Raw genomic sequence first — 24,827 nt, forward strand, 5'->3', positions numbered from 1 at the left:
CACTTTTCCAGCTCTTTTATTTCTTTAATATCTTAACAAAAGATACCCCAAAATTTAAAAAACCTTTGAAAAATATACAGTTTCATATTATTTACAGAACATGTAAGTACAGGTTCCAACATCATACAAATGTTGCTACGTTAGAAACGGCGAAAGGCAGGATATAACTCACTGCCTCCTGGCTGGTGCAGCCTAATGGCCACGCTTTCCTATTTCAACCCTCTGTGTCACCTGCTAACCTGATACACAGACTGTTAGGCACCTGAGAGGCTGGAAGACTGCTGAACTTGAACTTCAATACCTTCTGCTGTGACCTTATTATTTTCAAAACTTACTGCATTTTAAATCTCTTCACAAGCCTATTTCATCCGTCACTAAGCTACCTTTATTGTCATTATCCTAAATGATCAAATAGTAACCACGCAAACTATTAATGTGTACACAGTTCTAAAAATCAAACATAAGACTGTGTAGCCAGGTTGTGTCCAATAGATACTTAAACCCAGTAAATTCCCTGGTGCTTTGTAAGCAATCTCCACTCTGTTGAACAGAAGTGGCATCTCTTTAGTTTCCATGCTCTGGACTATGTTTCTTAAAAATGTATTAAAACGTGACTGACGGTAATTGGAATAATTTGGTACCTTAGAAATTAATCAAGAACCCTAAGATACAAAATTCTAAATTATAGTTTTATTTGTATTTAAAAATACATTGGAAATTCTGCATATGCCCATGATCAAGCTTACTTTCAATGCACATTACTTAAATTTTGATGACATGGTTTGTTCTGACAAGTCCTTTTTCAAGCTGAACCCCGAATTAAGGAAACTCCTGTAGATTTCCACTTGCCCTGCCACCAATGATGTATATTGCTTCCTTGCTAATGATGATAGATGGTTTTCATCTGCCTTTTATCACCTGAACAGTTTTTCGACCATAATGATAGTAACTGTAAGCTGATGCAGCTGTGGTGAAAGCCGTGAGACACCTTTTTTGGAAGAAAGAAAAGAAAGGTTTAGGGGTCAACTCTGAAACACAGTAACCATGAGAATCACAAAGAATACATGTAACAGAGTTATTCAAAAAGCAAAAAGGCCATGCGTGTGATTCTTTTTTTAGCTCCAGGAATCTAAAGCTGCTGCTTTTAAGATAACTGTCAAACAGAATCTAGTTAGTGAGCCCAAAAAGAATAATACTAGCGATTGTCACCTTTACCCAGCCGTTATTCTAGGTGTCTTATGCCATCATTTTATGTTCACAAGAACCTTCTCTTACAGAGCAGCAGACGGAGCCCCAGGGAACTTTGCTGAGGGCCACAGAACCTTGACTGAGCCCTGTCCAGAGTCCTATGCTCTTTTCACTGCTCCATGCTGCTGATGGTGCTGGGCTTTTATTTCCTGCAGAATTCGAGCATCTGAGTCATTTTAAATTAAATCCGGCTTTTTAAAAAATGATTTTTCCTTAAGTGAACTGCCAGATTCACTAGATTCTCTTGGAAGTTCCATGAGTGATGCTCATGGCTTGCTGAATGCTCGTGGCCTACCAGGTTACTTTTTGGTGCACCCGTGTGTCTGCTTCCACCAGCTGAGCAGAAGGTCACCGAGACTCTGTTTCTGTTTGATCCCAAAGCTGTGTCAGTTAGATCATCTAAATTCACACCTGAACCAGTGCAACATACGTGTAGGAAGAGCTGCTATTTCTGAGAACTAAGTGGAATACTTTGGAAATAATTTATAAATCAAGGTGAGTTGCTAAGAACTACTGTCAAAGGCAATATGATTGTTGAAAGGCTGGAGAAAAATGATCAAAATCTAGAAAGTTTCTATACTTAGATTGCTTTGTAAATGCTTTAAGTTCTTATATCACTTTAAAGAAACAGAAAATAAAAGTCAGAGAGGTTGTATTATGGATATAGTTTAGCCAAGACAGTGAAAACTCCCAGTTAGACTAATACTCAAAAAAAGGGGCATTGGTCCTCTATCAAAAGATGTAGCATAAATCAGAAAAAAATGTACACATATATTTTAGAAGATAAAATGTTTAGCACGTCTATCATCTTTAAAGCTTCTTTAGCTGAACTGACTTTCGTTAACTAACCATTTTTGGGCTCAGACTGCATCAAGCAAGGCTTTAGTTAAAGTGCACTAAAATACGGTGCTTCAAGTTCAGTGTGGTGCATCTGGACTCTGACAGTTTGAATTTGACGGATTTTTAAGGAGATACATTTCAAAGCTATAAGTAAGCATAATAACATAAAAATCAAAACTCCTTTCTCAAGTTTCCCTTCCATTATGCCCTTGCACCACTAGGCTGGGTGCACTTTCCCCTACCCACTCTCCTACACCCTACCTTGCTCGGGGTCCATCCTTCACCTCAGAGGCCTCCCCCAGTCTCTCCCTGTATAAACCAACTAGGCCTCCTGCTTAATGCCACTTCCTCCCTGAAGCTTTCCCTCTTCTCCCTACCCAGGATCAAGAATCCTTCCCTCCTCCAAAACCCCGATACTTTATCTATACCTCTTCTTCCTTTTAACTTGCATGAAAGCTCCTGTAATTTCTATATCCCATGATATACTTCAGAGCAGTATCAGTCATAAAATATAGCCCCCAACTTTACCCAGCTGGTGCTCCTCAAACACGGTAAGAACCAAGTAATTCTAAGACCGTCGCAATAAGCCATTTTGCTGACATTCTCAGAGAAAATTCTACACTTAGCTTACCACAGTATCTGAAGATAAATGCTGTCAGCATAATTGAAAACTGGAGCTGCCAAAGAAGCTGCCACCAAGATTAACTGGACTGCTGTGTTTACCTTAAAAAAAACAAAACAAAAAAAAACCCTAAAGTCATAAATGAACAGTGCCAAGGAGATCCTGTTTCAAGCTCAAGAGACAAAGGCACAGCCCATCGTGCGGTAACATGACATCCCCGGTGTTGAAATAGCCTTGCCAAAAAAGCTAGCATTCACACCCAAGGGGGAACTTCACTAACCGGCTCATCTGTCTGCACTGGTGCCCTTTACAGTGAGGCTAAGGGCATCTGTCAGAAAATACTATTACCTTGAATTTCCACAGCAATTCAACAATGTTGCAATGTTCTTGGCCTTTTTTCAGTTGTCTGTTAAAACAGTCCCGTGGAATGGAAATAATAAAGCTACCTCTTCACAGGTGAAAATGTCATGAGCTAAGTGACTTGCCTGCAGTCATAGCAGGTTACAGGGCCGAACCCCGAACCCAAACTATCTAGACCTTCATCCAGTGCCCTTGGCTTGCCCAAATGTCAAACCCTAGGAGGTCAGAAAATTGAAATGCATTCATCTCCACGAGAAGAGGCTGTGGAGGCAAGGCATATGTTCCCCGACCCTACAAGACAGCATGGAGGACAGAAGGAAGAAAACAGAGCCAAAGAGGCGCTGGAGACTGCCTACTCATCCTGAGAAGCGCGCTGGGGAAGAGGGTGTGAAGGATGTAGCAGGGGACACGTGCACAGAAGCACCCCTATTGTTCATTCTGCAACCAAAACACAAGGATTCCACTTCATCTTTAGGAAATTAAATAATAAAATTGTCTCGAGAACTTCTTACACCTCTTTGAGTTCCTTTCTAAGCAGTGCTATACTCTGTTATGCTTGATACAAATGTAAGTCACTGGAATCTAAAGAAAAAACAGAAAAACAAAAACCCTATAAACTCCACCCCAGGGAGTTTTACGTATAATAGTAATAACCCATCTGTCCCAAAGATGATCTGTGTCCCTAACCTGTTAAAGTACTGTCACAAGGGACAGGGCAAAAGGATGGTAACAACAAACTTATCAAGGCTACTAGGAAAACAAACGTGCCTTGAGAGGCATTAATGGTGTGTTCTCTGTATGCGAAGACTGGCACAGTTACGGTACTGAAAGGGGCTCAGGAAAACAGGACGGACAACTAAGAGTAGGAGTTGTTTATTAGTAAGTACCGTTTTCCTACCCTTTCCATGTAATCATCAGTGATGAAAACAAAGGGCCTGATTTTATGGTGTTTTCCCCACAGAAAGAAGGGTATTGAAAGGAACCTCCATAATTTCTCTGTAGCCCATCAAGACGCAACTGTATTTTCACCCCATCCACCTTCCCAAAACAGTGACCCTAATACCTCCTTCAGACACTTAAAAGTTCAGGCCACCAATGCAAAACATATGCATATACTACGGACCCAAAAAAGCTCAAAGGACAAGAGAACTGGGTGAATGACCTCACTCTCTATCTCCTATAGTCAGCACACTGAAAGAAATCTCTCTGGCAGCTGCTGCGGACTGAGGCTTATATTATATTCATTATAATAAACATTTACAAGGGAATAACTTAAAAGGATGTGTGTGTCTTACCTTGCTGATGAAGGTTGGTTTTAACCTAGCGGTGGCATAGCAAGGATTGAAATACTTAGAAAGGGTTCGCTGGCAGAAGACAAAAAGATAAAGTTGATTCAATTTATCATTCACGTGTAAAACAAACATTTTGTTATTATATGTAGCTAACAGTTACTGAATATTCACCATATGCCTGGCTCTATGCTAGATAAGCCCTTTATTTGCATCTTCTTTTATCACCCTAAATGAGCAGTGTCTATATTCCTTGTAAATCATACACAGGTTACTGAAAACAGATTTTTTTTTTAATTTATAGATTACTCAATCCCTAGAAAACTCTAACACAGTAACTATCCTGAAGTCTGCCTGACGACATCTGTTTTCTAAATAAACTCAACAAATCTCCCTTATTGCTATTTTCTTTCACAGACTAAAACATGAAATGAGTAAGATCTTGCTGTTTTCTCTGGACTGAGAACCAAAAGATGAGGTGATTATGCTAGGCCTATGTGCTCAAGTATCTGTACGACAATGAACAAATATGCAAACAAACCATTCTGTGTTTATACAACTGTGATTTTATAAAAATCTAGTTTCAGACAATCCATGGTTGAGGCTAAATCAGGCAGCAGAGGGACCTGGTCACACAAACATTCCTAACAGTTTGCTGCTAGGGACAGGGCAATTCATTGTGGGTGATTCAAAGAGCAAGATGACAGTTATGTGTGATTTTAAAAAATTCTTAAAAAAAGCATAAAAAAATTAATGGCCATAAATTACTCCCATAAAGTGAAACTCAAGATACAATAGAGTGGTTCTGGTTTTTTGTTTTTTTTTACATTAAGTTTTAAGTAATAATAAAAGAATTTCTTTTTTTTTTTTTAAACAGACTCACCGGTGTTGGAAGAGTTCGATACCTGACGTAAAAAACAGCAGCAATCAGCATTACATCTCTTGAAATTATCATGTAAGTAAGTGGAACTGAAAATCAAATATAAAATAATTTTGATTGGGATTTTGAAAATTACTGATATTACAGCCTTATGAAGTGGTATTTCATAGAAGTAAAAATGTTGTAAATAAATACTTATTGATGGTTTAGGGTCCTTATAGTGAACCACTGATTTTTATATTCTTCTCTAACCCACCCTCAAACCAAGTGAGGACTATGTCTGCCTTTCAGAATGTCAATCCTCTTGCCTTTTTTTCCTTCTTCCCCATGTTTTTAAGCTGTAGTTATTAACATTAAGGTCAGCCCTACTCAGCCCCCACTATCTCCTTTGTGACCTCTCAGCCTTGTGAATTTGGAAAAATGATCACCATGCTCACTATACTTACATGGAGTTAATGAAATGGTGGAGACTGGAAAAGATACTGGAAGACTCAAACTATTATGCCAACTCCGGAGCTCTGATGGCTTCCACATTCTAGGCTATTTTGTAAACAGTAAAATTTGCTGTATGTAACACTTGTGAAAAAAACAAATATTTTCATTCTTGTCTGGTCAGTTCCAATCCAGGCAACTGCTAGTTTTTTCCTTCTGCCCCATTCATTCAATGAATTCTAATTTTAAAAAGAATCCAATCAGTTGATAATTTTCTCATTATTCTTAATATTCTATAGCATGGTGGTGCCTGGGTGGCTCAGTTGGTTAAGAGTCCAACTCTTGAGTTTAGTTCCAAGTCATGATCTCAAGGTCATGCAATGGAGCCCCATGTTAGGCTCTGTGCTGAGCCTGGAGCCTGCTTAAGATTCTTTCTCTCCTTCTCTCTCCCTCTGCTCCTCCTCACCCCCCTCCAAAAGAGTCTATAAAATGGCCCCAAAGCCAGAGCCAGCAAAATATAGATTAATACCCAAAGAATCGCTGCTCCCTTGTTGAGTAACAATGGGAGGGCAGAGGTCCTGTTTCACTTCACATCCTTCTACCCTATAGGAGGTCTTAACTATGAAAATATATTGTTTCTAGTAGAAAAAAAAAATTTTTTTTAAAAGAAAAAAATCCTGACAAATTGTTTCAAACTAAAATAACAGGGTCATATGTATCCCCCTTCCATAATACTTTCAAACGGCTCTTTTATGAATTACTTTTGAGATGATATTTATGGTCCTCTCCAGTTCTAAAACTCTTTTTTAAAAATTTTTTTAAATTAAAAAAAAATTTTATTGACATATAATGTATTATTAGCTTCAGGGGTACAGGTCTGTGAATTGCCAGGTTTACACACTTCACAGCACTCACCATAGAACATACCTTCCCCAATGTCCATAACCCAGTTCTGACATTCTATTCATTCTGCAACTCGATCAAAATCTAATTACAGATTACAATTAAAATCTGTGTTGGTTACGGCTATGATGTAAGTGTAGCTCCTTCGCCTAGTCCTGGATGACAAGACTATTTGAAAGAGAAAACATTTATCTACCACTCAAGTAATCGCATTTGGAGGACACAGAAGATACAGCTGTATGAGCCAAGTAACAAAACAAGACAGCCATGATTTTTAGGAGACTTCTGTGTCTGTGTAACAGATTTTTCTAAGCAGTCATTAGCTGGCAAAATCTAACCATCAGATTTTAAGATGCAGCACACTCATGCAAATTACATAGAGTAAACCTCCTAAACAGAACTTTAGAAGAAACACTTGTTAGTGTATTTCATCATCATAAGGGAAAAGAGACTAGGACTTAGTCTTAAATAAGTTTCTGCAAAAGAGATGAGGCAATTCAATACACTGCAAAGCCTTGAGTTCTTGTTCTAACTAGTAACACCCACACTACCATTTATTGAGTATCTGGCACTGTTGTACGCATTTCATACATATTGTCAGTTAACCTATACATCGATTCCACAAAACAGGGACCATCATTATTGCCATTTTACAAATAAGGAAAGCAAGCCTCAGGCAGGTTATATAATCTGGCCAAGGTAGTCAGTTAGTGAGTAGTACAGCCAGTACTAGTACTGTACCACTAGTCAACAATACAGTAAGCAGTATAGCCAGAGACCTAGAAGTGGAATCTAGGTCTATGAAATTCCAAGCCTATGCTCAGGCCAGAGTGCGAGGCTCCAGCCCAGCCATGTGAGTCATGATTACCACCTCCAGACTCCGTTTACCATCTGTAACAGCCTGGTGGAGGAAAGGAAAATTAACAAAAATCAAGTGTTCTCCAAACTGCCCACCACAGAATCACCTTGGGAGAGCTTCACAGAAATACAGATGACAGCTCCCTGGGGGATTCGCATGCACAGCCAGGCTGGGACCCTGCCTCACCAGGTGGTCTCTAAGGCCTCTGCCAACTGACAGTGTACATACAGGTTTTTACTTTGGTTCTTTGGGCAATTTTATTGGGTTCCCTGGCTTCTGCATTTTCTAACTGCTCCTCCTTTCTCTCCAGCCTTCCCTTTCCTTTTCTTCTACGGGTAAAACAGCTTTCATTTTGCTTATCAGAGTATAACAGTGTGTTAGTGAGGGTAGAAGGGTGTAAAATGCGTCAGGGGTTGCTCCAAGGTTTTCCTCCCTACTTGCTAACCCTATCTGAAATAGGTAATGTCTGCAACAAAGAGGCACATTACAGACGAATTTTATTAGGATTCAAGAGAAATAAATAAAACAAAGTTACTTTTACAAATCACAAGTGGTCATTTCAATATCATAGTTTATTTCACTGAGAATAACAGAGTAATTACAGAAATTGATTCAAACCAGCAATAAGAATTTGCTATACAGTAAACCAGAAATAATACAAGATACAGAAAAGAACTGTTGTTTAGTAAATGCGGCAGAACAAATGCACCCAAGTACAAATTAACTTAGACTCACATCCCAGACTGCTACAAATGTAACAAACCAAATAAGTTGTTTTCATCCTTATCTCTCCTCCCATAGAGAGCAAGAAGAAAAGCAGAATTATTTATTATCCTAATTGAGGAAGAAAGCACATTTCTTACTCTTGAGGAAACAAAGCTGTTAAAATCAAGGTGGATGGAACTTTTACAAAAATGCAGGCAGTATAAAAGTAAGAAGATGCACGATAGCATATATACAGCTCTCCCCCTAAAACCTGCCTAAAATGACAGTGAAGGAATGAAAAGACAGTCACAAAGAGAATGGGAGGAGAAGACAAATTGTCCAGTTTCACATTTATTAATAAGAACTACTTTAATTCAAACTGATTAAAGATATCTTAAAAAGCCCAACAAATCCCAAGCAAGATAAATAAAAAAGTAACTCATATCAAACTGATCCGAAGGAGGCATCAACAGATGAATGGATAAAGAAGATGTGGTGTGTGTATATATATATATATAGGAATACTATGCAGCCACCAAAAAAGCCAAAACGAAACCCTGCCATTTGCAACAATGTGGATGGAACTAGAAGGTATTATGCTAAGCGAAATAAGTCAATCAGAGAAAGACAATTACCATATGATCTCTCTCATATGAGGAATTTGAGAGGCGGGGAGGGGGTTATGGGGGGAAAGGAGGGAAAAAAATGAAACAAGATGGGACTGGGGAGGGAGACAAACCATATGAGAATCTCAGAAAACAAACTGAGGGTTGCTAGGAGGTGGTGGGGGAGGGATAGGGTGGCTGGGTGATGGACATTGGGGAGGGTACGTGATATGGTGAGTGTTATGAATTGTGTAAGACTGATGATTCACAGACTGTACCCCTGAAGCAAATAATACATTATATGTTAATAAAAAATAATAAAAATAAAATAAAAATAAAGAAACTCATACCAAGATATATTACTATGAAACTGCAGAAAACCCCAAAGACAAAGAGAAAATCTTAAAAGCAGCCAGAGTAAAAACAGTTAACTTCAATAAAGAAATGGATTAGCAGTTGATTTCTTTTATACCAACAACAAACATGAAAATTGAATGATATGTTAAATGTGCAGAAATGACTACCAACCCAGACTTCTAAACTCAATAAAAATATACTTCAAGAACAAAGGCAAAATCAGAGAAAGACATATACTGCCCAATATGATTTATAAGTAAAATTTTAAAAATAATAAAAATTAAATAGAAGTTGAAATAGAAATAGCAAGTAAAAAAGTGGCTGCCAGAAACTGGAGGATGGGAGAAACAGGGAAAGGTTGATAAAAGCGTGCTAACTTCCACTTTTAAGATCAGTAAAGTCTAAGGACCTAATGTATCATACGGTGACTGTAGTTGATTACACTGTATTGTATTAATTGAAATCTGCTAGGAGAGTAGAACTTAATATCCTCACACATACAAAAGAATAAAATGATCTCATAATACAAAAGGATAAAGGCAAAATAAAATTATTTTCAAATAAAAACAAGAATGTACCACCAGTTGACCGATATTAAAAGGATTTCTAAAGATGTACTTCAGATGAAAGGAAAGTGATCCCAGATGAAAGGGTTTAAGATACACCAAACAATGTAAGCCAGAAAAAAGTAAATACGAAGATACATCTAAATGAACACTACTAAAACAATATCATGTGGGTTTAAGAAGTCTATAAAGTATGGCAACAATAACCAAAGTTGAGAAAGGAGTAAAAGGAGGTCAAACACCAAACTTTGATAAGGATGAATAATTTTTTTTTTTAAGATTTTATTTATTTATTTGACAGACAGAGATCACAAGTAGGCAGAGAGGCAGGCAGAGAGAGAGAGAGGAGGAAGCAGGCTCCCCGCTGAGCGGAGAGCTGGATGCGGGGCTCGATCCCAAGACCCTGGGATCATGACCTGAGCCAAAGGCAGAGGCTTTAACCCACTGAGCCACCCAGGCGCCCCAGGATGAATAATTTTTAAGAAAAACCAAATGGAAACAATATAACACAGCCAAACTGGCACACAGGGAAAACAAGTATGATGATAAAAAATCTATACAGACGTAGAAAAGCACATATGAGCCAAATGAAACACATAAAATGGAAGGCTGCTATACAAATATTAGTAATCACAATAAATGTTAATGGATTCAATGTTCCAGCAGAAAGAAAATATTTTTAGACCGGATAAAAATAAAGAAAACCCAACTATCTTCATGCTATTTACAAGAAATATCTAAAATATAAAGACACAGAGAAATTGAAAGTGATTTATCCATCTGGCAAACACTGACTTGATCATTATTGAAGATATGGAGGGTCTCACTTCATAATAAAACATTCAATTTATCAAAAAGACAAAAAAATCCAATTTATATACACTTAACAGCAGGACTTCAAAAGACACAAAGCAAATATCAGACTACAAAGAAAAATAATGGAAAACTAAACACAAAGGAAACTAACCTACTCTCAGTAACTGACAGACAAGCAGACCAAACAAAAAAGAACTCAGTAAAGATTTAAATATCAGGATTTAAAATTTGACCAATATATAGATATTGGATATATAGATATATGGATATATAGAGAACATCACACCCAACCACTACAACTTCAAAAATTCATTTGAAGCACATGTAAAATGTTTATAAAATTTGACTGTAGGGGCGTCTGGGTGACGCTCAGTCAGTTGAGCATCTGCCTTTAGCTCAGGAGGTCCTGGGATGGAGCCCCAGGTCTGGCTCCTTGCTCAGAGGGAACCTGCTTCTCCCTCTCCCTCTGCCTGCCGCTCTCCCTGCTTGTACTCTCTCACTCTCACTCTTTCTTTTTTTAAGATTTTATTTATTATTTGACAGAGAGAGACATAGTGAGAGAGGGAACATAAGCAGGAGGAGTGGGAGAGGGAGAAGCAGGCTTTCCATAGAGCAGGGAGCCTGATGTGAGGCTCAATCCCAGGACCCTGGGATCATGACCCGAGCCGAAGGCAGATGCTTAACAACTGAGCCACCCTGGTGCCCCACTCTCACTCTTTCTGTCAAATAAATAAAATCTTAAAAAAAAAAAAAATTGACCCTATACTCGCTTGAAAGGCTAAAATCAGAGCATGTTCTCTGGATATAAGGTAATTATGCTTAACATTAGTAATAAAAACATACCTAGAAAAACTCACAAATTAAGAAATAAATTTTTATTAACCCCCTAAGTCAAAGAAAGAATTATAATGGAAACAGAATATTTTGAACTCAATAATGGCAAAAATACTTCTATTGACACAGGAGATTCAGTGAAAGGGATACTTAAGACAAAATGTACAGCCCTAAATGCTAACTTTAGAAAAGCTGAAAGGAATGAGTTAAATATTCATCTACAGCTGTGCTGTTCAATACAACAGCCACTAGCCATGCAGGAAAATAAAGCACCTGAAATGTGGCTGGTCTGAATGAGAGATGCTGTAAAATGAAAACTACACTGGCTTTTGAGAGCATACTATGAGGAAAAACTCACTCATTTTTTATGGATTACACATTGAAGTGATAATATTTTTGATCTAGTAGATTAAATGTTATTAAAATTATTTTCACCTGTTCCCTTTTATTTTCAATATAGTTACTAGAAAATTTTAAATTACATATATGGCTCCCATTATATTTCTACTAAACAGAACTGATCTAAAGAATTTGGAAAAAGAACAGCAAGGGAAACCTGGAGAACGATATAAAAGAGCAAGATTTAATGAAGTAGTAAGCATATCAGACAAAGCCCCAAGCTGGTTCTTTGAAAAGATTCATTAAACTGATACACCTCTGTTAAGACAATTCAAGGGAAAAAAACAAAGAAGGGACAAATAACTAATAATCAGGATGAAAAGGGGGACAGCACTGCTACATATCCTAAGGATATCAAAAAGTTAATGTGGATACCATAAATAGTTAATGGTAAATCTTCCTAAATGTTGTTGTAATGGACAAGGTCTTAGATAAACACACAACTTACCAAACAGACAAAAGATGAGCCAGAAAATCTGAATCATCCTATAACAAAAAAAATGAATCCCCTATTTGAAAACTCTTTCCTAAACTCCAGTCCTCAGTGCTTCAGTTAAGTGCTACCAAACATTTAAAGAAGGAATATTGCAATTTCACACAAACATCTCCCAAGAATGGGCGGGAAAACCCTAGACTTCCTAACTCTTTTTATGTGATCAGTATAAATTTAATAGTAAAGCCTAATATATCCTTGTTGGATAATCAGAGAAAAAAATTCCAAACCAATCCTGTAAGTACTGATACAAAATCTTCAATAAAATATTAGAAACTAGGGGCGCCTGGGTGGCTCAGTGGATTAAGCCACTGCCTTCGGCTCGGGTCATGATCTCAGGGTCCTGGGATCGAACCCTGCATCGGGCTCTCTGCTCAGCAGGGAGCCTGCTTCCTCCTCTCTCTCTGCCTCTTTCTCTGCCTGCCTCTCTGCCTACTTGTGATCTCGTTCTCTGTCAAATAAATAAATAAAATCTTTAAGAAAAAAAATTAGAAACCAAATGTAGCAATATTTTCATAATCTATCGTGAGCAAATTAGATTTATACCAGGAATTTCAGGTTGATTCAACATTAGAAAATAAATAATGTAATCCATAACACATTAAGAGCTTAAAAAAGAAAATAAATGACCAATACATGAAGAAAAAGAATTTGATAAAATTCAGTATCTAAATAAAAACTCTTAGCAATGTCCCAACAGAAGTGAACTTCTATAACCTGAAAATATCTATATAACCCTATAGAAAATGTCTTATTTAATAGTGAAATGTTGATAACTTTCCTTTTCAAACTGGAAACAAAACACAGACACCATTCCTATTCAACACTGTACTGCGCAATATGGAAAAGCAAGGAAAAGAAAAGGTAAAAGAACTGGAAAAGAAGAAACACACTATCATTAATTACAGACAATACATAATTGAGGATGTAGAAAATCCAAGAGAATTTACATTATTAGAGTAAGAGGTTTTAAAAATATTTGATTTGATAGACAGAGAGAGCAGGAATGGGGGGGAGAAGGGTAGAGGGAGTGGAGAAGCAGATTCCCCAATGAGCAGGGAAGCCCGACATGGGGCTCAATCCCAAGATCATGACCTGAGCTGAAGGCAGATGTTAACTGACTAAGCTACCCAGGCACTCCGAGAATAAGAGTTTAACAAGTTTTGCTAGCACAAAAATCAACAACAGAAACAGAACTGATTTTAGTCATTACAAAATGGAATAGTAAAAAGCTACCATTTAGAAAAGCATCAAAATTACCAAGTAATAAATACCATGTAATAAATCTAATAAAAAATTGTTTATTACCTCTCTGAAGAAAACATTCTGACATTTTAAAAAGACTAAATAGAGTAGATATATCATGCTCATGGACTGGAAGATCAATATTATAAAGATAACAATTCTTTCAAATAGAGCTATAGACTCAATACAATCCCAATTAAAATTCCAACAGGCTTTTCTGGGGGAACTTGAAAAGCTGATTCTAACATTTACATACAAGGGGCGCCTGGCTGGCTCAGCGGGTAGAACATGGGACTCCCGATCTCAGGGTCCTGAGTTTGAGCTCCATACTGGGTGTAGAGATTACTTAAATAAATTAATTTAAAATACATTAAAAAAATAAAATTTACACACAAAATGGAAAGGGGTAAGAACATCAAAGGTGGAAGGACTTCCTCTACCAGGTATTAAGACTTTTAGCAAAGCAGTACCAATTAAGGATGGTATTAGTATAAAAACAGACAAATCAATGGGGAACTAAGACAACCCAGAAACGGACCCATGTATATACGGACATTGCAGCGAGTGTGTAAAGTACAGACTTTTCCATAAAAAATGATGGGATGGGGCACCTGGGTGGCTCAGTCGATGAAAGTGTCTGATTCTTGGTTTTGGCTCAGGTGGTGATCTCAGGGTTGTGGGATTGAGCTCCAAGCTGGGCTCCCACACACAAGAATCCCCTTGTTCCTCTCTCTTTGCCCCTCCCCCTGCTTGCCCTCTCTCTAAAGAAAAGAAAAGAAAAAAAGAAAGAAAAATTTGTTTTTAAAAAGTGCTGGGATAATGTGATACCCACAGAAATAGCTAGAAATTTAGTTTTTAGGAGAGATAATTTTTTTTCTAAAATATCAACTAGAAAAAATGTAAATAAACAAAAAATCCTAAAAACTTTCCAATACAAAAAATAATCACATATAGGAAAAGGTACCAGAATGGCATGAGACATCTCAACAGCAAGATGGAATCTGGAAGTCTACAGAACAGGGTCTTCAAAATTCTGAGTGAAAATGATCTGCAATTGAAAATTATGCCCAATTCAAATCTCAATCAAGCATGGAGGATAGAATAAAGACATCGTGGATCTCTGAAACTCTGGTTGCCACACTACATCCTTACACAGGAAACAAGAGAAGGTTGCACTCCACCAAAAGGAAACTCTCAACAAGGAAGCCACGGAAACTTGGACAAACAGACCCAACACAGAAGAGAGACAACAGAAATTCCCAGAATAATAGCAAAAAAGAAATCTCAGTTTACAAAACAACATATACCAATTATTCAGGTAAATCTCACAGGAACATTATCTATTATACTAAAACCTGGATACAATTTCTTTGTTCAAACGGAAACATCTGATCAACCTTTGTAAAGTAATAAAACAAAATACAAAATAACTCTAAAAAATTGGAGGCATGAAAGTATGTGCACACATGCACACAGATACAGGATCATTTGGATCTTGAAAAAAATCAACAGAATGTTGCTTAGGTTCCTTTTCCCTCCACAAATTATATTAAAATGAGAGTATTCTTGTCCCTTCAACATCCCAACCATATATAGACCAAAATTCTGACTTTCAAAGAAACACATAAACATGAACATTAATCCAGTTTATTTTTTAATTTGGCATGGGAATTTAAAAGCCTAAAAATAAAAGAGAAAAAAGAGCCTCTAGATTGAGGAGACTACACTATACTGAAATACCATTACACTTCTTCCTATCAAATGGCAATAACAACATGCTATTGAAAGACCATGTGGCGGTGTTTGCTTTATTCTCGGATTCTATTTCTAACACTTGGAAATTAATAGTTTAATCTAAACCAAGGGAGAAAAATTAACAAATACAGCTTAAGTAGAAAATGAACAACTAGAGAAGCGCATGCAAAATAAAAAGCAAAAGATCATAAAATTTAGTTAGAAAGAGTATTCAGATAATGTACAAACTATACATATTATATATATACATATATATACACACATATATACATATATATATGATTTGAAGTTGCATAACAATGTCTAAGTAAAACTAGTAATGTGAAATTTTATAAACATTTTCAGGATTTCAGAGCTCTCTTTTTTTTATGATTAAACTGTACTAAGTAAGCAACAGACTTAAGAAAACTTTAAATTGCTTTCAAAAACCAGGCACTAAGTAAGAATATAAAATACCATTTCAAAAAATTCTAAACTAATATGAATTGGCAATGCAAAATAATATTTGCTTAAATTTAACTTCGAACAACCTAAAACAACAGATTCTACTAATAAACAAGGACATAAATTCTAAAGTAAAATAACAACCTTACAAGCAAAACAGTTCAATGGTTTAAAATTAGGGAAACAGTTTAAAGTTGAAAAATGTATTTTTAAAACAAAAATTATTTGTCTCTCAATCAAGAGAAGTTCTAAGCTGACTAATGTCATTCTTCCCTATGCTATTTAAAAGTACGCAGGATGGCATTCTTACCTGGAATAAGATCTGCATAGGTCAAGCTAATATATAAGATACTGATAAGTATTTTATCAGCAAGTGGATCAAGAGCACTTCCCAAAGCTGATTTTTGATTGGCCCAGTTTCGAGCAATAAATCCATCCAACTGAAAATAGAAGTTTTTTTTTTAAAACAAATGTCACAATAGATACAGAGTAGATATGTTGAAGGTTAATAGATACCAGAATAACAAGTATATTTTCATAAAATGTTAATAAAACCTCTTCTGTTTCTTACCCTCAAACCTTCTCAGTCTTTCACCAGATTGGTCTAAAAACAATTTCACTTTTCTACAGTACTTTTCTTTCTCAAGGCCTTCCGGTATTTCTTTTATTTTCATAAGGCCCTGTTGTGGATTGAATCCAAACACAAACTTAGAGATTTAAAGGACCCCCAACAAAGCCACAGAAAGCATGGCGGACAGAACACGGACTGGTAGCCTCTCCTTTGAGCCTTGGGTTATTTCACTACAGCCAAAATAGCTGCTTTTGCTTGCAAGGACTACGTGTTAACTCTAAGACTTCGATTTTCACTCCTAACTACTTTTCTATGATAAGAACCAACACAACAGTTCTCACTGTTATTTTCTGTTTAGTGCAACTGTTAATTCCATGTCTGACTGTATGTGAATAAAGAACTCAATCCTCAGGGGCGCCTGGGTGGCTCAGCTGGCTCAGCGTCCAGCTTTTGGTTTTTGGCTCAGGTCATGATCAGCCCTGTATCAGGCTCCGCATTCAGCTCCACATTCAGCGGGGAATCTCCTTAGTAAGACTCTCTCCCTCTGTCCCTCCCCTCACCTGCATGTGTGTGCTTTCTCTCCCTTCTCTAAAATAAATAAATCTTAAAAAAACCAAAAATTCTCTGTACCCGGCCTACTTAAAAATCTTCATATGAAAATTACTTACTCGCTATTCCTGGAAGCCAATAATATTTTAAAGCAGAGGTCATATATGGTTACCAATGGGCCAAATGGGGCCTGAAAGGAGCTTTTTGCTTAACCCGTCCAGAGCTTTAAAACTGTAAATTAGGTGCTAATATTTAAATAATCAAGTCTTACCACAAAAGTCCAGATCTCTAATTTCATTCGAGAAATAGAAAGATCTGATTACCCTGGGGCCACAAGATGAATTAAAACCAACTATCTACTGAAACCAACTCTTCCCATTAAATAAGGGAGGTTATTTTCTGGCTTTCCACGTCTCTACCTGGCTTTCATTCACTTTATTTAATTTCAAGCTTCAACAAATGTTTGAATTTTCTAGTCCTATTTCCAAGGACAAAGAATCAAGGAGAAATTAACTTAGACATAATTTAACATGTACATTTTAAAGGAAAAATAAGTCCTCTGTATCTCAGTGAGTGAGTTAGAGGTCTATGGTTAAGAACTTGCTTTTTGGCAGCAGAACATAACTGGTCAAGTCCTGGGTCAGCCCTTTACTATGTGACCTTGGGGAAATTATTTGGCCCAAGCTTCCCTTTCCTCATCTGTATAACCTATCTCAAAGGGTTTATTGTCTTCAGCACATAATGGAATTAATACTATTTAGTACTCAATAAATCCTCAAGGAAAAAAAAAGCAGTTACTAGCTTTTACTACAGCCACTGAAATAACTTATTTTCTTATAAATATACTACATGTAACAATGTCTAGAACTGGGCACTGGGGCCTTGGAAGATTCAGGTTTCAGTTCAGGTTTTGATCTCCAGGAACTTAACCCTAGACTCTTTTTTTTTGTTTTTGTTTTTGTTTTGTTTTTTTGACAGCGAGAGATCACGAGTAGGCAGAGAGGCAGGCAGAGAGAGAGTGGAGGAAGTAGGCTCCCTGCCAAGCAGAGAGCCCGATGCGGGACTTGATCCCAGGGCCCTGAGATCATGACCTGAGCCAAAGGCAGAGGCTTAACCCACTGAGCCACCCAAGCGCCCCAACCCTCCACTTTTCCCCTAGCATTCTGTTCTTCTACCTACATTAGATTCCAAGGTGACCAACATCACAGCTCCTTTGCAGACATCTGTAACTCTCTCACTTCACTCTCTATCCACCCTTACACAAAACTATCCATGTACTTACTCCAGGCCTGCACCTAATCAACTGACCATTGCTCGAGAACTCGTAAGTGGGCTAAACTGGTCTCACTTCAAATTCGGAATCATAAATCTTCCATGGGCGCTCAGGACTGCCTGGCAATCCCACACCTGCCTGTTTACCTTTTCTTTTCACACTGTCTGCTCACACTTCAAGTCTATTCCTCCTTCACTCCCAAAGCCTCTCACTCTAACTCATGATCATATCTATACTTTCCTTGAAAACCAGAAACAGATTGTTAGCACTCCCTTATATTCCCACCCACAAATCCACAACCTACCTGCTGTACCCAGATACATTCTCTGCCTTCCCTGATTCATGATCCTAGGCCCTCTCACCTTCTCTGATTTGCCTCTCTTCTCCCCCATCTCTCTTGCATCATCAATCTCCTCCTTTCTGTCTGGTCATTTAATTAACCAGGTAATTAACAACAAAAATTTACCCGGTACTACCTCCCTTGACCCTACTTCCCTATACCCCTATAAAGTAAAACCTTCTCAAAGCAATGTGTATTGTCATCATACCTCACATTTGTCGCCAAACCACTCTGACGGTCCCCACTCCTCTATAGAGATGGTGCTCATGAAGATCGCCAATGAATTCAACATTTTTAGCATGCTTGACCTCAACACAATTGAAGCAATGTCTTCACTTAACTTTTGGGACACCTGATGGCCTAATTTTCTTTCTTTCTCACCAGCTCTTCTTTCTCAATGTCCTTCACGGGCTCCTTTTCTATTGCTTCACCTACTGCTCATTTCTCTGACCTCTTCTCTTCTTTAACCTAGCCAAAAATCACTTCACGCAGACTTGACCATTCATATGCTGAAAACTCTCAAATTTATCTCTAACCCTGACTTCTTCCAACTCCAAACTACTACTACCCAACTGATTACCTCTACATTGACAGGTACAACAACTCTTGGTACTTTTCTATTGTGTCCTACCCTGAGTGTTGCTCATCACAGAAATTGGTACCGTCATGCACTAGTTGAAAAGAAAACAAAAAGTAACAGCCTTTCAGACGTATTTCTCTCACTGCACACATGCAATCCACTGACATATCAACTCAATCTTCACAACATATCCCAACTTACTCATTTCTCTCCAAACTCCCATCCAGACCAAGCTACTACCACTGCCACTCCCCTAGGTAACTGTAAGCCTCCTAACCAGCCTCTCTGCTTCCATTCTTGCCTTCCTACAATCTATTTCCCATATACAACATCAATCAGGCCTTGTCATTCCCCTGCTTAAATCTGCCCAGTGGCCAATCTAGAGGCATCAAAATCTCCATGAAGTAAATGTGAAATATGGTGCCAGATAGCTCAGGTTTTCACATACACTGTATATTTAGAAAAATGTAAATGAGGCCTGTCTGAGTTCAGTGAATACTGCAATCTCATGTGAAGCTAAAAAAAGGTATGGGCAAAAGAAGAGCAAATCCAGTAACTAAAAAAAGATCTTTTTAGATTTAAATAAATCCATTATCAATATAACGGACTTTGACAGACCTGGAGTGTGTCTGAGTAGAGACCTTCAGGCTACAGAGATAAAAGCAAGGACAAAAAGGGAAAAAAAAAGAGAAAAGAAAGAAAGAAATTGTGAGAATGGGGAGAAACAGTGACAAATAGGAGCTAAACTCTGAAAAAAAAAGTGGGAACCATTCTGAGATGCATATTTGGAAATGCTATATATGCAAATGTCCTCCTTTGTTTACCCTGCAAATTCTTCACTTAATCCTATATTGTTCACCAGTGCTAATGGGCAGGTGGAATTTTGTGTCTGTGAACCTCAAATGGAGTAGCTGACATTACAGATACTATACGACTGTTATTTATAGAAAATTAATTTATCTTCACTCTCACTAAATAAGTATCAAGCAATACTTTCCAAACATAAATCAGTCTGAAGAGGCACCACACCATTACTGCCTGTCTGGGTGCTCACACAGATCTCAGACCAGCCTTGTATGAGGATATAATGTATTTATTTCTACATGCAGACTCTGCCGTGATCTTAAACTTCTCCTCTATCTTTCCACCACTTTCCTCAACTCCGTTTTTGGAGGACGTGTAATTTTAAAAGTCATTTTAAATCCCTTATGCAACAAGGTGGATAATAAATACAAGTAATGCCACACATGCTGATGGCTGGTCAGTCCACAAAAGCCTATTTCACACATATGCTGCCTTCCGTTATAAAATTATTTTCCAAGTTCTAATTTGATAAAACTCGAATAAATCCTTCCCTCCTCTGAAACTGACACAGTGATATAAAGGGGCTATTTTTTCATCTGTCCATCTACTGGGGGAGTGGAAGAAGAAGGATGCCTAATGCCTGGCCCAGGACAGGATCTTCTGCTGGGTAGTCAGATAGACATTGCAGAGCAGGGATCAGAAACCAAATCTGTGTGGATGCTTATAGCCTCCCACCAGCATAAACCTGAGTAGAGCTCTGACCTCTACAAGCTCCCTGGTCACAATAACTGACCCACTGTTTCTGCCCCCCATCAGCCAAACCAGTTGTTGTTAAAGATCAGAGTATTTCTATTACAATAAACAGAAAAGTAGTCTCAGAACTTCTCTCCTTTATTTCTATCCCTAAAGCAAATACTTGGCTCCTTGGGAATTTCTAAAGGTTTTTCTTTAACAAAAAAGTTAAGAACCAAAAGTAAAAAGCACTCCTCCTATGCCTCCCAATAACTTTCCCTTCCTTCCTTAGATCACTTAAAAAATAAAGAGTTCCACACAGACGTTAAAGACAAGTCCTTATACAAAGTACTGGGTGAAATGCATCTTGAGGATTTCTTTCCAGGAAAAAGCAGACTAAGTCTGTGCTATTTCAGTGTACCAGAGACCCTGGGATTTGAAAGGGGAGCAAAAGAGGGGGAGTGCATTTACAACTTACCAAATCAGTTAGCCCAGCTAAAGCAAAAACTCCTAGTGCAATATTAAAATCCTCTTCAATAATCAAATAGCCCAAAACTGGGGCCAAGCCAATTCTTGTCATTGACAACATATTTGGGATTGTCCATGGGTTTTCATACTGAAACACAAAGACAACAAAATTTAAATTAAATGCTAGAAATTCATACTTTAACCATATTAGAAAAATATGCTTACAGCAACTTAGGAGTCAAAAACTATATAAACTTTAAATTTAATACTTTGACTTTTAAAATCCATTCTGTCTTTACAGACCATAGCTCTAAAACTGTCAGAAATACAGAAGATGAAGATATGTCATATACCCATAAAGTGTCTGCTATACGTACACACACATTTCCTAAAGAGAGAAAAGAATATGTATTATTTACCATATAGGTCAAGGCTTTCATATAGGACTTCAGGATTAGAATTCAAACCTTACAACACTCTGCTTTTAACAGTATAACTTCAAGAAGATGTTATACTTCAAGTAGAAAGCTTAGATGAAGTGTCAGGGAAAAACAAACAAACAAAAATGAGCCAAATTATCAACCCCAGGCATTCTGGCCTAAAATGCTTAGCAAATAACTTCTCTCCCTCCCCTGCACATACCCATCAAAGGAAGGCTAAATGCTATACAGTATACAGACATATGATGAAGAGGGGAAAAAAATTTAATTCCATGATCTCATCACTGAATGGATAATTGCTGGAAGAAAATGGAGATAGAAATAGGGATTGAGACCTTTAGGAAATAAAGAGAAATTACGTAAATCTGTTCAAAACAGCCATGAAAATGAAATGTTAAAATTTCCACCTAGAATCTGAGAGCTTTAATATTCCTTGAAACTTCATTTGGAGCCAAGCTGTTTGAAATTGGCACTAACAAAAGGGCTCTTTGGCAGCTACTACGAAGAACATTACTTACTTGCCAAACAAAATCTGTTGCATGAGAATATTTCAACTTTAAAAAGCCCCACCCTAGTGGAGCTAAGATACCCTGCCCAACAGGATAGAGAAATAATACCAAGAAAATGTCTCCCTAAAGCCTGGACTTTTTCTCTACTGGTGAAGGTTGCCAAGTCCTACCCCATGGGACTATCTCCTCACAAGACTAACCCTACTCTTAATTAGTAACCAATTAATCTGAACCTTAACTTTGATTTTTTAAAAACAGTTACAGTTTCCATTTCTAAAGAAATCTTTTTAAATTCCATGAACCATCCCATAAGAAAAAGCAGTTCTCTAAAGATACTAAATCTGTGGGGTGCCTGGGTGGCTCAGTGGGTTAAAGCCTCTGCCTTTCACTCGGGTCATGATCTCAGGGTCCTGGGATCCAGCCCCGCATCGGGCTCTCTGCTTGGCAGGGAGCCTGCTTCCTCCTCTCTCTCTCTCTGCCTGCCTCTCTCCCTACTTGTGATCTCTATCTGTCAAATAAATAAATAAAATCTTTAAAAAAAAAAAAAAAGATACTAAATCTGTGTTTATAAACAAACTGGTAAGAAATGTTCACCTTAATTTTAAAAGAGAATGGGGTCGTTATGGCAGAATACTGCCATTGAAAGCTACAGAAAAAAACTTCAAATTCTCCAGAAACAAATCACCAAACAAGAAGCAGTACAAACCTCTTCTCAAGGACCCTTTATTGAAAGTAGAACACATTATGTAATGAAATGGGAAAATTCTGGGAACATACTCCAAATTCAAGTTCAAAGGTCAGACTGTTTCAGAACCCAGAGAAAAAACTGTTTACCATGATCTGTTTACCATAATGTGGTACCGAGTAAGTCAAACACTGATCCAATATTACAGCTACTCAGAGCGGGGGAAAAAAAGTTCATGACTGAGAAAAAGGAATCACAAAACAAAAGGTCAAAATAGAGTCCCAAAATTAACGTCAGAAATACCTATAGGGCAAAATTAAAGACAAAGCTGGTAACAGCCAGATCATTTCATTTGGTTAATTAATCAACAGAACTATAATGTTGTTGGAACAGTGAAAGAGAGTTCTTTTTAGCTCCATATAAAATATTTTAAAGTACCTCATTAATTTCTAATCATTACATTTGCATAAGTTTCTAAATTACAATTAAGAGAGCTAATCTCAGATTACCCAACCAGATAACCTGTGGCATACTCGACCAACTACTGCCGCTCTGGGAAGGACTTCAGCCACCATATGGCAACCTCAAAGCATCCAGCATTCAAACCCCGACATACTTTAGCTATTAGTGGAGCTGAGACCCCGGCCAGGATGTGGCCACCTCAACCCATGCTGTACAACTGATGAAAGCAGTACAGGGCCCACTGAAGACCTAACAATTGAAGATGTAATAATTGCATGAGCCTTGCTAACATGACATCAAAAGCTCTCCCACATTCATGCTCTGGTGTCTTCTGCCTGGGCGGTATTTCAAAAGGTAAGCGGACAAATATTTCGTTCCATTACCTCAAAAAAAGAGTCGTAATCTTCTTCTATAATTAGAAATTAAAGAACCCTTTAATTACGATTATTTCATTATCCTTCATCTTGTAATACATAAGGTTACCAAAGGTCAAATGATAGTGAACCAAACCTGCACAAGCCAAAAGGTTTGTATACTTTTCTAAAGATTCCTACTGACTTGCCCTAAACATTGGGGAATGGCTTCAGAGAATTAAAAATAGACTTAATAAGACAAGTGAAGGCTATTTTTACCAATGCAATATCCTGTGGCCGATCCCGCTTAAGGTGTGGACAGAAAGGGGGTAGGGAAGGAGGAATTCTAACTTGACCGCCGAGACTAAAGGTGGACTCGGCTGGCACCTCTGAAATTCATCCCAACTGAATGACCTGCCCGTTACTCCTCTTCAGGGAACGGTTTACAAGTTCTGGAACGGAAATGTCTGACTTGGGCAGTCAGAGCACGTTATTTTCGTCCAAGTCCGACCTCCGTGAGGGCCCGCGATCCCGACCCAGGGTTGCCCCTCCGCCGCCTCCTCGGTACATACCAGGCTGGTGGCGCTCGCCTGGCCCCATCGGCCGCCCCGAGCCTCCGCGGCGGCGTCCCCTCCGGCTGCGGGCCCGGGAGCCGCCTTCCCCGCGCCGGAGCAGTGGCCCCGTGGGCTGGCCCCAGGCAGCCGCAGACCGAGCGCGGCGGGACGCAGCCACCAGCGCTCCACCAGGCAGCCCAGGCAGCCAGGCACCGAGCGCAGCAGAGCCCCGCGGGCGCGCCCCTTGCCCGGCCGCACCCCTGGCGCCCATGCCGCGCTGCGAAGGAACCCCCACGAGCCGCGGGCTACGCGCGAAGCCAGCATGGCCCTGCCGCCGCGCCGCGAGGACACAGGCGGCGAGAGCTCAGCAGCCTGGGGCACTGGCGAGCCGCCTCTCCATAGAGTCCCCGCGACGTCGGCAAAGCTCAGCCGCCTCCATGGCAGTTTTCAAACCCCAGCTCGCTTTGCTTATACAGGTGGCACGGAGCCGCCAAGGACGACGCCTTCGCGACGCTTTTGCGACACCGTTGGCGCTGGCCTCCCAGCGCCCCCGGCGGTAGCAGGAGGAGCGTTGCGTTAGGCACCGTGGGCTTGCAGGGAGCCGTAGGTTCGCGGTGCTGTGGTTTTCTTGCTGCGGTGGTGGGGAGCTGAGGTCCACGCGGAGGGGAGCACAGGAACTAGTAGGGCTGGGTGACGGCGGGGCCGATGTGGCCCGAGAGCGTAGGAGCCGTTTCGGATCTCGGCCTGAAGCCCTCCGAGGCCCGTTGGCCTGCAGAAGACCCCCCCTCCGAGGTGTGTGCGGCGCTCTGGGGGTCCTCGTGGGAGGTTTAAATATTAGTAAAGTGTCTGGTATAG

General features: G+C 38.9%; 1 protein-coding gene across 1 annotated transcript; it reads right to left on the minus strand.

The window, feature by feature from the left end:
- On the minus strand, nucleotides 1–24,434 carry CRLS1 (cardiolipin synthase 1). Its single transcript, XM_045980445.1, has 7 exons — nucleotides 23,991–24,434; nucleotides 20,980–21,117; nucleotides 15,963–16,092; nucleotides 5,243–5,328; nucleotides 4,366–4,434; nucleotides 2,720–2,811; nucleotides 1–988 (listed from the first exon to the last, which is right to left on the minus strand). Exons 1-7 carry the CDS (start codon nucleotides 24,294–24,296, stop codon nucleotides 901–903), a joined length of 909 nt encoding a protein of 302 aa, XP_045836401.1. The 5' UTR covers nucleotides 24,297–24,434; the 3' UTR covers nucleotides 1–900.
- Nucleotides 24,435–24,827: the final 393 nt, after the last annotated feature.

This window comes from Meles meles, chromosome 16 (assembly GCF_922984935.1).
Source record: "Meles meles chromosome 16, mMelMel3.1 paternal haplotype, whole genome shotgun sequence".
Lineage (NCBI taxonomy): Eukaryota > Metazoa > Chordata > Mammalia > Carnivora > Mustelidae > Meles > Meles meles.